This window comes from Colossoma macropomum, unplaced genomic scaffold, assembly GCF_904425465.1.
Source record: "Colossoma macropomum unplaced genomic scaffold, Colossoma_macropomum, whole genome shotgun sequence".
In the NCBI taxonomy this organism is placed as follows: domain Eukaryota; kingdom Metazoa; phylum Chordata; class Actinopteri; order Characiformes; family Serrasalmidae; genus Colossoma; species Colossoma macropomum.
Window position 1 is genome coordinate 10,466,991 of NW_023494798.1, and position 15,504 is coordinate 10,482,494.

Sequence of the window (15,504 nt, forward strand, 5' to 3'; positions counted from 1 at the left end):
CCTTGAGGGATGGCAGGTCAAGCCGAGCTGTACTCGAAGCTCGAAGGGCTCGTGGTATAGTTCGAGATTTGACCATTGCCATCAAGTAGGGAGGAGCTGGTCCATTTTTGGCTTTGTAGGCAAGCATAAGGGTTTTTTTGAGTCTTATCTCTTCCATTGAAGCTTGTGTTCGGATGACTCTCAGGTGGACCTGATCTGCTCATTTTTTGTCAATGAGTGCGTATACATGCATTCAATAATCCAATCATAACTGGATTTCTGCAGTTATCTGATTATTCAAATGGTCATGTAAACACCATACTCCGATCTAGAAACCTGATTAAGAAATCCGATAAAGAGAGCTGGATTTTGTCTCAGTAATCAGATTTCTCAGTGCATCCGATTTCTATTGGATTTCTTAGTCTGTGCATGCGTGAGATCAGATGGTGGATGACGCGAGACACAGCCAAACAGTTTTGAAGCAGCGCTGAAACCAAACACGAAATAAAGGAGTTAAATATTCTTCATCTTCTAGATGATGTATGTTCGTATTTTCAGGTAAAGCAGCGCAAAGTTTTAAAAACAGCTGCAGCATGAAGTTTAAGGTTTACGTTACGTTTAAGTCTCGTCTTCTACTGTGAGTTTATTGGCTGGTTGCAAAGTAGAAATCTGATTACTGTCTGACTCATGTAGACCCAGAGTTTCCCATTATCTGATTACTCAAGAGCATGTAAACATGTTGAATGGATTACTGACAAAATTTGATTTTCTACAGTTATCAGATTATTAAGTGCATGTAAACACACTCACTGTTAGTGATGCTGTCATTAAAGGGAAATTCCACAGATTTTTCAAAATTTCTCCCTAAGTAAACTCTTAGGATGTTATGCCGATAATAAAGTTTGCACTGAACCCTTTTTCTTTTGCCAACTGTTGGCAAAAGTTATTGGCATAATTGTTTATTAATGTGTATGTAGGTCCTTCAGTTATCATGAAGGGCTTATCCAGGCGTCACACAGCCTCGGGAATGTTGTCCTAAAGTGTTACTGAATTCACAACTTAGTCGTCTGTCCAGACAACACTCCACCTCCACAGCTTGTTGACAAGTTTTGGTCCATTGCTTACCTGTTTTGACTGTCTGCCAGCCTAAAGAGAAGGGGCTGCGGGCCTGAAGGTTATAGGTGGTGATGGGGCTGTGGTTGTCCACGCCGTGGCTCCACGAGAGCGTTGCTGTAGTATCCGTGATCTCCTCCACAATGACCACTCCAGGAGGTCCCGGGGGGCCTGGAGACAAACACCATCAAGGAGGAAGCGTGACTGGACTGACCACACATTCTCAGGAGGACAGAGGAGAGGAGTGAAAATCGTGTCCTCGCAAATGCGCTTATTGGGTTACAGCCATTACCTTGATGTTATTAAATTTTATCTCCGCAGAGGCGACGCGCACGAACATGCGTATAGCGCGGAAAGCGGCGGCACATATGGGGTGGAATTCAATTCCCAGTTGTAAGCTCTGAACAAACAAACATGCGAGCACACAAAGACTTACTTAACCACAGCAGGATTTAGAATGACACAGATCCTTTGCCAAGAATTTCATGCTGATTAAGAAGCACTGAAGCTGTTTTTTTGCTCTCTCTCTCTCTCTCTCTCTCTCTCTTTCTGTCTATCTCTCTCTCTCTCTCTCTCTCTCTCTCTCTCTCTCTCTCTCTCTTTCAATCTCTCTCTCTCAATGTCTCCCGCTCACCCTGTCAGGCACAATGCCAGCTCTGTTAGCCATGATTGTATGGTGGCCCCTTTATTCTGTCTGGAACTGCCAAGCATATGTTTACCTCAGCCTTCAGATGTGAATGTAATCTGAGGGTGCTGGTGAACAGCGGCGGACTCAGGGGAGAAAACAGCTGTAACGGAGAGGCTGACAGCAGCTGTGCCCAATGAAAACCCAATGTTCTGTGGGTCTGGGAAGGGTGCGTTAAAAGGTTGCACTGAAAGGCGCATTTGCATGCTCATTAGTATCCCCAGCACGTCGCCATGGAAGGAATAGTGAAGGCTTCTGTTTTAAGTCTGGATGGAAATGTGTGAAAAGGCCTTTCCTGTCTGAGCTTTCAGAGAGGAGCAATTATGCCCATGAAACCAATGAAAATGGAGCTGCCACTTTTTTATGTATAGAAAAGGTGCATTTGGTGCACAATGGAAATGCAGTCTTTTCTACTGATTGTTTTTAAAAATTCTGCATAATTAAATCTTTAAAAGGGAATTCCAGCAATTTTTCAATGGTTGAGATGTAAACAAAGTCATTCAGAGAGGTCTGACATGAAATGGTTCACTGTATAGAAACCTATCCACTCAGATTACTTATTAGTGGTGTGTTAGTGTGTGTTGGTGCAAGTGGATCAGACACAGCAGTGCTGCTGGAGTTTTTAAACACTGTGTCCACTCTCTGTCCACTCTATTAGACACTCCTACCTTGTCGGTCCACCTTGTAGATGTAAAGTCAGAGACGATAGCTCATCTGCTGCTGCACAGTTTGTGTTGGTCATCCTCTAGTCCTTCATCAGTGGTCACAGGACGCTGCCCACAGGACGATGTTGGCTGGATATTTTTGGTTGGTGGACTATTCTCAGTCCAGCAGTGACACTGAGGTGTTTAAAAACTCCAGCAGCACTGCTGTGTCTGATCCAGTCAGACCAGCGCAACACACTCTAACACACCACCACCACATCAGTGTTACTGCAGTGCTGAGAATGATCTACCACCCAAATAGTACCTGTTCTGTGAGGGTCCATGGGGGCCCTGACCACTGAAGAACAGGGTAAAAGGGGGTTAACAAAGTATCAGAGAAACAGATGGACTACAGTCTGTAACTGTAGAACTACAAAGTGCACCTATATAGTAAGTGGAGCTGATAAAATGGACAATGAGTGTAGAAACAAGGAGGTGGTCATAATGTTATGCCTGATCGGTGTAAATATAAAGTAAATGTTTGCACAAAGAATACCAAGACCAGCTCATGTAACACCTGCACTGCGAATGATGAGAGTCTGGTTCAGTGTGTGCTTTGAGTAGCTGAATATGATGCAAGAGGCAGGCCATTACAGTGCTGTCATCGAGGTGTGCACACAATTACTGTCCTGTCTATTATGCACGATAGCACTGGCAAAACATCCACATCCACAACCACTGCACAACGCGTTCCATGCTCAACGGACTGTGAAGGTCGCAAATTAACAAAGTTAATTAAATAAATTAAATACGAGGTTGACAAAACACAAACTTTTGATACTTGGGTAATTAGTGCTGCAAAGCACAGCTTGTGGCTTTTTTAAAACTCCGCCATCCTTTAAGACGCAGTGACAATAAAAGTACGATAATCAGTACTGTTACTATTAAAGAACTGGCACTGATGGCAAGCTTTGTTCTCCCACACTATGCAAGAAGGGAGTCAAGCAAGACACTCTCATTGTTCATTAATTGCTGTGTGGTTGCTTCAGGCTCTGGTCAGCCAACACGGCTTCTCAGCTATTGCTGATCTTTTCCTAAAGCATCAGTTCAGCACAAAATTTGACTGAAAAACAAACCAAAAAAAGAGCCAAAATACAGTACAGAACTATGTTTAGTGTCAACGTTTGCTTCTTTACTTTTGCAGTTGAGCTGTTGAGCTGGCGCAGTGACTAGTGAGTGAAAACTGCATCATCTTAAACTTGCTTCAAACTAGAGCTGGGGACTGCACCTCGGACTCGAGTCACACTTGAGTAGGATCGTGACTCAACTCGGGCTCTAGACCAGAGGCGTCAGACTGAGTTCCTTTTGGGCTGCGGCTCTGCAGAGATTAGCATTCCTACTCATTAAACACATCCGATTCACCTTATCAGCTAATTAGCAAGTCTTCATGTGTTATTAGAAGAGGGAAAATGCTAATGTCTGCAGAGCTGTGGCCTGGAAAAAAACAAGTCTGTTTTAGATTAAAGACAACATGATAAAAAGCATTCACAAAACTTGACACAGTAAAGAAACTCTAACCTAATGGCTGTGCCTTTGTTAGAGTCTGAAATTCTGACCCAAGCTCAGTAAATTTCCATCTGAAACTGACCCCACATCATTTATTGCTCAGTAACATGGAAAAGAAGTAATAATGTAATATGCTAAAATAACCGTCTGTCCAAAAATCAGTATATTGTTTTTTGTTCAGCAATGCCTCCAAACTACATTTCAAAAGTTTTTGATAAACATTTTAGATAAACTTTCCATACTGCGCTGTTCTCATGCTGTGTGCTGTTGATATAATGGTCCTTCGCTTGTTCAATCCTAAAACTCTTATATATATATATATATATATATATATATGTATATATATCATTACCTACATTTAGGACATGGAGAAAACGGGGTAGATTTTTTTTGCTCTACTACACACTTAAGGCCTGCTTTAGGTTCTTGACAGACTCGTTTCAGGTTGAGGACATGAAAATGGACTCTGGGCTAATGAGCTCACCTCTCACGAGCAATTCGGCTTCAGCCAGCACCGTGTCTGCGCTCGTCTGCACCCGGCAGCCATATTTCCCAGCATGCTTCAGGAGGATGCTTCTGATCATCAGGTCTGCCGTGGAGGACTGCTAAATGGGGAGAGAAGAGGATGAAGAAAATGGGAAAAGAAAGAACCTCACAAAAAAGAGAAATAGACTTCCCGTGAGTGGCCGACACCTGAAGAATGGCCTGCTTTTACTCCCTGTATTGGCTCTTGTGGCTTAAGAGATTCTTGCTGCTCTCGCTAGCTGGCACGCTATTACTCTCCCTCATCTTGGCCCTGTGCGGAAATGAGAAACACCCGGGGCGAGGCTGGACGTAATTCAAGGTCTAGAGGCAGCTGTTTAGCACAGGGACTGATTAAAATTACAGCACATGAATCAGAAAGCTGGATGCGACTCTGCTGTCTACACCGTACTGTCGCTAAGAGTGCATGCCGCATCATCGCTAGCTCGCAAAAGAAACTGCTTTCCTTTACTCTCTTTCATGCATCGTGATTTAAAGAGAAGACTAGGCTTATAACAAGAACGCTCAAAGACTCAGATACTCCAGGCCCTTCTCCCTTTGTTTTGTTTTATGTGAATGAAAAAGTGCTGAGGGGATCCCTGCACTCCACGCTAGTTCCATGCCTACTCTGCTGAGTTGGCAGCTTTGTATGTTAAGAAGCCTGACGCAAGCACTACTTCTACATCATGAGAAACAAGAAAAGTCCTTGTATCCCCAAGGCTCAAGTAGAATCACAGAAGAATATTGCTTTTACATGTTCATGAAGCTACAGATGTAAATGAGTCATTCTACAGAAACGTCCACTTTTCTGTCTGTCCATAGGTGTCACTGGTGTTACTGATCCTCATTGGTGTTACACATAATAAAGGAACACCAGAGACATTTTTAATGAAAAATGCTTTTTACAAAACGGCTGCTACAGAGCATCAAACCACATGATGTCAATCATGGAATATCCACTAAAATATGGAATTTAATCCATTTGTATTCTATTTTTTTCACAGTTACCTCAGAATAAAGTCGGTCACACCAGTGACTTCAGCTAAAAGCTTCATATGAAATCGTGAGCTAAATGAGAAAATCTCTGATAACTGAAAGACACAGTGGACTCACCGTGTGCTTTTCTTCATAGATCCTCAGAAAACAGGTAAAAGGAAGTCGAGTGATGTAATCAGTGTGACTTTTATTTCAAAATAAGAGATTTTTTTGTTACGCAGTCACACCAGTGACACGACTCCTGGGGACAACAACTTTCATTATATCACCATCATCATCATCATCATCATCATCATCGTTAACCGCTTAGTCCAGATAGGGTCGCGGTAGCAGTTGGGAGAGCAGAGAATCCCAGATGACCCTGTCCCCCGCAACTTCCTCCAGCTCATTCCCGGGGACCCCAAGCCGCTCCCAGGCCAACTTGGAGATATAATCCCTCCAGCGGGTCCTAGGACGACCCCGGTGTCTTATTCCGGTAGGCCATGCCTGGTACACCCCCACCGGGAGGCGTCCCGGGGGCATCCGGATCAGATGCCCGAACCACCTCAGCTGGCTCCTCTCAATGCGGAGGAGTAGCGGCTCTACTCCGAGCTCCTCCCGGATGGCCGAGCTCCTCACCCTATCAAATAGAGTGTAGCCCGCCACCCTGCGAAGAAAGCTCATTTCCGCCTCTTGTATTCGCGATCTCATTCTTTCGGTCATTACCCACAGCTCATGACCATAGGTGAGGGTCAGGATGTAGACCGATCGGTAAACAGAGAGCTTCGCCTTACGGATAAACTTTCATTATATATTTTATAATATTTATTTGGCTTTTGTTTTTTTTATGTCATTTAATTTATATATTCCATAGTCATGTATAGATTATTGTAGTTAAAATTGAAGAAAAATGTGATCAAAATATGGCCTCAGCCTTCACACATGACTGTGGGGACGAGCTCTTCTGTGGTGCTTGGAATTCTATATAACTGATTTAAAAACCAATATCGCTAAATTGAGGCTCAAGAAGGTGTAAATGTTAAAATCACTTATTGTTTTATTTTTAAAATATACATAAATTGTAACCCTAACATGTTTTTCAAGTGTAATATGTCTGTAAACGCTAGGGACACAAAAATGGACGTTTCTGTAAAATGACCCAAATGCATGGCTAACATTAATGGGTAAAAATGACTGACAATAAGACAAGACTCATGTAATTCAAGCCACCACTCAGCAACTACTGACTAGTCTTCTTCCATCCGGGCTGTCAGTCAGCGAAACAGAATTAATGCCGCTGAGGCTTAACACAATCTCCGAACGCGGGACCATCAGCCATCTTTTACGCCCTAGAACCCAATTAGGGGTTGCGTGTGGCAGCTCTGTGGCCGAGAGATGATAACCGCTGGTGTTAGTGAGTGGAGCCATATTAACGCCTGAAGAGAAGCCTGAGTACGGCCCCTAATCTGATACTGAGGGGATACAAGTTGGTTTGAACTCAATTGCATCGGCCCTGGCTGACACGACGAGGGACGCATCCCAATTAGAAAGTTGATGAGTTTCTTGAGCGCAGTCAGAGATGTGATGACTGCACACCAGCCGCTGTGCGATTCAGGCTGGTTGTGCAATATGAGATGGTCTCCAAAGGAGAAGAGCAGAATCGATACAGTAAAAGTGGGCTGTATGATTTTCACCCCAGCCAATGCAACTGAGATACCTACACTATCATTTAAAATGTCTAAATTGGTAAGTACACTTTTGAATTTTAGCTGTGAGAGAATATCTTCATACTTTTTGTTCAGCACATTTATTGTGCACCATAAATGATCTCTGAAGTTTTAAAATACATATACTCCTTGTCTCTATGCTCATTGTCCACTTTACCAGCTCCACTTACTATATAGGTGCACTCTGTAGTTCTACAGTTACAGACTGTAGTCCATCTGTTTCTCTGCATACTTTGTTAGCCCCCTTTTACCCTGTTCTTCAGTGGTCAGGACCCCCATGGACCCTCACAGAGCAGGTACTATCTGGGTGGTGGATCATTCTCAGCACTGCAGTAACACTGACATGGTGGTGGTGTGTTAGTTTGTGTTGTGCTTGTGCGAGTGGATCAGACACAGCAGTGCTGCTAGAGACACACTGTGTCCACTCTCTGTCCACTCTATTAGATACTCCTACCTTGTCGGTCCACCTTGTAGATGTAAAGTCAGAGACGATAGCTCATCTGCTGCTGCACAGTTTGTGTTGGTCATCCTCTAGTCCTTCATCAGTGGTCACAGGACGCTGCCCACAGGACGATGTTGGCTGGATATTTTTGGTTGGTGGACTATTCTCAGTCCAGCAGTGACACTGAGGTGTTTAAAAACTCCAGCAGCACTGCTGTGTCTGATCCACTCAGACCAGTGCAACACACACTAACACACCACCACCACGTCAGTGTTACTGCAGTGCTGAGAATGACCCACCACCCAAATAGTACCTGCTCTGTGAGGGTCCATGGGGGTCCTGACCACTGAAGAACAGGGTAAAAGGGGGCTAACAAAGTATGCAGAGAAACAGATGGACTACAGTCTGTAACTGTAGAACTACAAAGTGCACCTATATAGTAAGTGGAGCCGATAAAATGGACAATGAGTTTTCAATGTTCAAATGCTCAGTTTTGGGGTGCTACAGGGAATTGCACTCTGCATTTTAATGATAGTATAATGAGAGAATAATGAGACAAAAGCAAAATGGCTTGAATGTCTTTCTGGGGTTTAAGTACCACCCAGTATAAGGGTGTGTAGTGAAGCTTTTACTGTTAAAAATTTGGTTCAGTACAGCTCAGGATTTGCCACACAGTAGAAATGTGACCATCCAGTGTACCGAAAACCAGCACTTATTAAGGTGATTTTGGAGTTATAGATTTACAGCTAACAACACAGGTGAAAAGCAAAACTTTCAGTTAATAAAAAGTCACAAACTACTGTCAACAAACCATGTTTACAGATTAAAACAATCTTTATCTTTATCCTCCTACATGGCCTGCTTTATCCTCCTACGTGGCCTGCTGTTAGTGTGTGTGTGTCGGTGTGTGTTTGTATATATGTGTGTGTGTGTATGTGTGTGTGCATGAGGGTGGACATGGACAGGCTGCTGACTGGCTACAGCTGCTAAAGGAGAACCCTAAGCTGGACACGTGATATTTTAAACATCTGGTATTTTTACACAAATTGTTATGGCTGTATTGATTTGAATGTGGTGGGCCCACCAGACCACTGGGTATCAAAAACATCAACACCACACAAAGGTTAAAGGTAATAAGTAAAGACTGGGCTGCTACGTTTGATGCAGAGGCTGTAAATGAAGAGGTTATAATGAATATGCAATACGCTGTGTTCCACAGCCACATGGCAGAATGGTAAAAGGCATCAAAAACAGAAATATAAAGTACTAATTTTCCTTTTCGGAAAAGCTTGGAAGGTAATCGAAATAAATAAAAATTGCTCATAGAAAATATTTACTTTTGATAGACGCTAAAAACACAGCAAACAGCCAGAAGACAAATTGTTTGGAAGAAAAATGCCTGAGAAATTTAACCTCTCAACTCTCCCGTCTTTGAGAAGAACAGAAGTCCTGTCGCTGCCCAGTGGTCGATATGACATTCTAACTCCAGCAGGGCCAGCAGAGAACGCTATGGGCTCATCCGTCACACGTGTGGCTCTCAGAAGCCTGATGGTGTGATTCACACCAGGTCTTTCATCATGGTGACATATAGGTCTGACTGACCTTTCAGCCCATTGATTCTCACTTGAGTTCAAGCAGGATCTGGTGCAATGTGCCATGGCCAAAATAAAGAACCGTGACTCAATCTACTCGCATGTGACCAAGCCCAAGATAGCATGGTGACAATCCAGTATTAGGTGATAAATAAAAAACAGTGTTGTCCAAAGAAGGGAAACAGCTCCTCATACTATATGCATTCTACTGAAGTGGTGCCCCTCCTGATCCTAGAGATTTTAAAGCGCTCTGTCTGCTCCCAATACACCTGACTCTCCTTATCATCAGATAATTAACAAGCCTTTGAGAGTTTATATGGGGTATACTGACCGATAAATAGACTTTATTAATCCCAAAGAAATGACAGAGTTACAGCAGGAACACAGAACTGTTCGAACAACTAGGGATTGGAGAATTCAGAGATCAGGCTTCATTTATTTAATGTTCTGTAAAAACAGCCTTTAAGTACAAGCAATTCATTTTTCAGTGTCAGGAAAAAAGAAGAAAACACATTTTACAGAAAATTACACAGAAGCCGCAACCTCATTTTTTAGTGTCCACCCTTTATATTACACCTTCCAGTCTTTTCATGAAACTTGCTTTCATTATACAGGGAGATTCACTCGAAAGAGGCCCAGAATATTCTGTAATAACTCTCTCTAGGACGAAGCAATCTGAACGAAACAATGTGCAGTGTGTTCCTCAGTATACGGAGCTTTGAACAAGCCGGGATGCCCCTGCGTCGGAGCGATGGGGTAGGTGCCGCAACAGGCGTCGTTAACCTCCTTTTGCAACTTCCGGGGGCAGACCCCCTGTACCCCTTCATGTGTCAGTCAGAAAACGGAGATCACTTCCAGCATCGCATGTAATGCAATAGATTACTCATACGTCAAGGTATGTAGCGTATTTTTTGGTTCAGATTGCTTCATCATAACGGGAGTTACAGCAGAATATTCGGGGCCTCTTTCGAGTGAATCTGAAAGGTTATTTTTCCTTGCTTTTAAAGTACAGTCTTGGAAGTTGGCTGCATTTTCAGAATCCTCTACACATCCTTTCAGACCCATAGCGCTGAGTCGTCTTCTCACAGTGGAAGGATGGACAGAAACACCTGTGGATGTTTTCAGATCTGAAGCAGCTTGATTTTCTCCTCTCTCTCAAAGATGAAAGCTTTAAGTGCTGTTTATCTGATTGGCTGCGTTTTGGTGTCTACCAGGTCTCGCAAGGATGTTAGGAGTCCAATTTTCTCTGTATCATTTAATCATTCTTCTTCTTTAAGCACATGTACATCTGTACTTAATGGCCTTTGACTGGAAACTAAATTAATGAAGAGTGGTCTCTGATTTTCTGCCCAGTACTGTACACCAGTATAAAGGTCAACACCGGCTGACGTTGTCTCATGAATTTTGCTATATTTTGGATGCCACAGTGCAAACCACAAACAGTTAAAATTTACACAGTTTCCAAGATGCTCACAAAAGACTAAGCGCTGGGGTTTAACACGTGCTTAAAGTAAATATTTTTTTATGATAAAAATATGCCGTATTTATCAGATTTTTTTTTTAATTTGCAAGAGAAATATTATACACATGTATATAATGTTCCAGAAGTGAAACTAGGCAGAACGTCACTAGTTTAGGCAGAGAAATATTAAGGTAATTTCAGACTATGGTTAACAGATAAAGTGGCCAGAACACATAGCCTAAAACTACCTGGTCCGTAGGAGGTCCAAACCTGCCCAGGACCAAGGAAACCGAAACTGAACAATGGAAGGTCAGACACTTTTTCAAACTTTCTCAAGGGTGCTTCTTTTCACTGTTGTCTATGATATGGCAACCGCAACTGAAAATCAACCCTCTAGCTTTCACACTGTGCTTCACATCTTTAAACCATGAGTTTAAGTTGAAAAATCACCAACTCTTCTGCCAAGTGCCCCCAGAAAGAGCTCTGTACATCATGCACAGCTGACCAATCAATATTTGGGATGATTTTTCTCTAGTCATTCACCCAACATGGAGGAAAAGCTAGTTTTGGCTGTTTTTCCAACACCCAGACACAAAGACCTTGATGCAAAGCTCAATTTATAATTAAGCCAAATGGTTCCCAGGGCTGTACCGTAGTTTGTAAGTGTTATGTGAGGAACTGTGTCCATGTGGAAACGGCACTAGTTACTCTTCGTGGTCCTACAGTAAAAAAGAGGTCATAAGAACCACAGTCTGATCATTAAAAAGGTTCTATATTTACTAGTATTTACTACATTTATCTGTTTTGTTATGGTATTATATCGGTCATAACATATTTTACTGTACGTATCATAATATACATTATATTATATTACACTAGGGGTGAGGAAAAAATCGATTCTTAGACGCATCGCGATGCGGACGTGAACGATTCTGAATCGATTCACAAATGTCAAAAATCGATTTTCTAAACATTTCATTTATAATGTAATGTTGATGGAACGCAAAAGACGGAACTGGAAGTGGGTAAGTGCAGCACCTGGACAGTCTGTGGCGGCACATAACAGAAACACAACTGGATGAGTGAGAAATCCGACCGGCACTGCATTAAAGCCAGGTTAGATCAGGAGTCACAACACAAATGATAAGAAGAGCCATTTTGTCCTTTCAACAAAGTTAAACCACCTCGGGAGCCACAACATTTAATGCCCAGTATGTCTCAGTGTGTGTTAATGTCCTAGTATAGACTAAACAATATAAACGAGAGCGCAGATTTACTTCGCTCTGCTTTAAGCTTCAGCTATAGCCGCTTTCCTCCCATCTCCACCAGGAAACTTTTCCTCAGAAGTAGAGCAGCATATTGTAAAATGTCTCTCAGCGTTCGACTGTTTTACGAGGCTGAAGTCGCTTCTTATTCTCCAGCTTCTCGTTCAAATTTTTCCGTTCCACCTTAAATTCTGACTGAGGTGCCGAATGTAAATGCGGCACCATTTAAGGTGGAACGGGACAATTCAAAAGAGAAGCTGACTTCATCTTCGCCACAGTTTAGTGTTTGACAGTCTCTCGTTGCAGATTTAACGTACCAGGAAACCAACTGCGCTACTTATAAATGCGAATAACGCATCGCTGCTATGCGACCTGCAGTCTGTGGAGTCGTTGCGAAACAGGGCTTTCTCGCTATGCTGCACACGACCCGTCTCGAAGATATTTAACTGACACAGCGACCCCCTGTTTATTTAATTAAAATAAATGATTGAACATTCCATTTTATCACTACTAGTACAATAATAATACTTCTGAAACTTTACCAAACGTTTCTGTAGATACTGTTTCTGTTGTCACTACGTAGCTGGTAAACACAGCTATGAACAGCTGTACACACATAAAATCCACAATGATTTTCATTCAAAAACACAAAAAAAAGTTATTTGCAAAAAATATGTGTTTCACAATTAGTTAATTAGTCTTAATGTTAATTAGTCTTGATGTTTCACACTTATTTTCAGACTTTCCAGACACATTTACGCCAAAACAATGGGATCTAACTGCTCACCATGTGGCCATGAGGGACAGGGCATTTCAGTCTCACTTCCTACTCTGAAGTGCAGGGGTGTGGCTAAAATAAGTTTCTGCCTATGGACTATTTTGTGTTTCAGAAGTGGCATGAAAACAGCATTTTTTGAAAAGTTTTTTCTTTTTTTTACTTAAACTCATGACAAATTGGAATCTTTCTAATTAATTTTAAAAGAAATCAGAAAGATCTTAAAATTCTAGGTAATATATAAACGTAGGGTTTAGGAGTTGGGACAGCCACTTTCCAACAGAACGTACTCTAGAAATGAAGATTTTGTATTTAGCTTATTACTATTTTAATTAATGTCTTGGGTTTAAATAGATCATAACACAATCGCTGTAAATATCGAATGTCTGGATGCTTCAAACTTTTTTATATTTGGTAGAATTTCAAACATCAAATACTTGAAACATTTATTTTATTTAGTAGAATGGTCCATATATGTCCTGCAATGTTTACCATTCCTCAAAATGCTGTCTCGTGTTTGCCTGCTTGTCAATCAATTGCACATCCTGCTTCTTTTTGATCTCTTACTTAAAAAGGCGGCATCTGAACGCTGCCTAATAGCGTGCTTTCTACCTCCTCCTATGGCATCAGCAGACAGAAGAGATCCCCTTACTGTTCGGATGTACTCGAAGTGACCGCCGTCTTGCTGGGCGTTGAGCGGCTGGTTGTTGAGAAGCCAGAGGAAGTTGACGTCGAGCGAGGGGTCGTGTGTGGCCTTGCAGCTGAGCACCACGCTCTCCCCCACGGTCACCTCCACACGCTTCGGGCTCAGCTCCACCTTCATGGCCTCTGCAAGGACAAAGCTGTCACACTGTCATCTCACAACAGGGTTTAACAGACAAGGCTACGAGAGAGGAGCTCGGGGTGCGTGCAGAGAGCAGCGGCTTTCAAAACCCATTCTTTTTTATATATTTCAAGAAAGGTGGTGCCAATACAGTGATGGATGGGGAAGTATTTGTAGACATCAAATGTGACATATCCTATCATTTTGAGCAATGGTCTACTTGTATAGAAACCAGGTTTTGGGTTGAGAATTCAATTGTGTGTTGGGGTTGTGCTTGTTTTTTGTTCTAGCAGTCTCAGCTTTCACACTGTGTCAACATTATTGTGAAGTTCAAATAATAAATATACCATCTACATTCCCAAAAAGTGGGGACAGTATGTGAAATGCCAAAAAACAATCAGAAAGTAGTAATTAGTACATTTTATTTGACCAGTACGAAATTGAAAACTTTCTAAAACATACATTATTTGATAATTTACCATATGAACTGTACTGTAAATATATGTTCATTCCAAATATTATGCCTGCAAAATGTTCCATAAACGTTCGTGAACATCATCTTTTTTGTTTAACAGCATATAAAAATCGTTTGGGGACTAAAGACACCAATTGATCCAGTTTCGAAAGTATACTATATATATATGTGTATATATATATATATATATATATATGTATATATATATATATATATATATATACACAGATCAGGCATAACATTATGACCACCTCCTTGTTTCTACGCTCATTGTCCATTTTATCAGCTCCACTTACTCTATAGTATAGTACAGTAAGTGGTGCTGACAAAATGGACAATGAGTGTAGAAACAAGGAGGTGGTCGTAATGTTATGCTCGATCGGTGTTTATATATATATATATATATATATATATATATATATATATATGTATATATATAAAAGTTACCCACTAATACAATGACAGACCCTTGATTTTAAACTTTACGCTGGTAACAATCTGGATGGTCCTTTACTTCTTTGGCCCAGAGAACACAACATACATTATTTCCTGAATAAGGCTGACTCGTCACATTTACACCGAGCTTCAATCTGTTTCAGATGAGCTGTTGGATAAGCTGGATGTTGTTGACATATGACTTCCGCTCAGCATAGCACGGTCTTAATTTGCATCTGTGGGTCACGAACATGTTTACTGACAATTGACCCATCTTTACTCGTAAAGGAACTTGTATACCAAAGCACGATTACATCACCTCTTTCAATTTAACAACATTCCTAGTCTTAAACTGCCCCTGTCCCAACTTGTTTGGAACATGTTGCAGGCATCAAGTTTAGAATGAGCTTATTTTAACAAAAAATAATGAAGATGAAACATTAAATTAATAATTCAATACAGTTCAAAATGGATTTATGTACATTGTAAGGTCTCAAACATCTGATGACACATTTGGTGCTCGCCAAAAGTTTTGATGATTGTCAAAAGGTAAATGATCTTGTCTAATATTTGGAGCACACATATAACAGCAGTATCACCTTAAGGCTCAGAGATGCTCCTCTTCACAGCAGTGTCTAAATCTCATGTCATTCAGGGTCAAATTGACCCAAATAATGAAGGAGGTCTCAAATCATTTCATCATTTTTCTGCATGATGCACTGAACACACTCAATTTGGATAAACCAGCACTAGTCTGTTGATTCATACTGCTGACTGCACTTCAAAGCCTGAAATAAACCTGTGGAACTTCACATGTTGAGCTGATGATAAACAGCACATTGCTGCAAATACTGTATAATTCTAAAGAGGAAGAAATCAGTCCACCCTAGAAATTTTGTTATGGACCTGAGGAAAAATAAAAAAAATATATATTTAGCTGATTTCCTCTTGCCAATTTCCTTCCTTTTTAAAATGTTAAAATACAAAAACATAAATCTCTTTCAGTGATTTCACTAGAGTGTTC

At 41.4% G+C, this 15,504-nt stretch overlaps 1 protein-coding gene across 1 annotated transcript in view; it reads right to left on the bottom strand.

The window, feature by feature from the left end:
• Nucleotides 1-15,504, bottom strand: part of cntn5 (contactin 5) — a 355,095-nt gene that overhangs the window by 35,943 nt on the left and 303,648 nt on the right. Inside the window, exons 14-16 of the mRNA XM_036585173.1 lie at nt 13,400-13,575; nt 4,472-4,592; nt 1,105-1,263 (exon numbers count right to left, since the gene is read on the bottom strand). Coding sequence (XP_036441066.1) covers nt 1,105-1,263; nt 4,472-4,592; nt 13,400-13,575 — 456 coding nt within the window. The remainder of the gene's footprint in view (nt 1-1,104; nt 1,264-4,471; nt 4,593-13,399; nt 13,576-15,504) is intronic.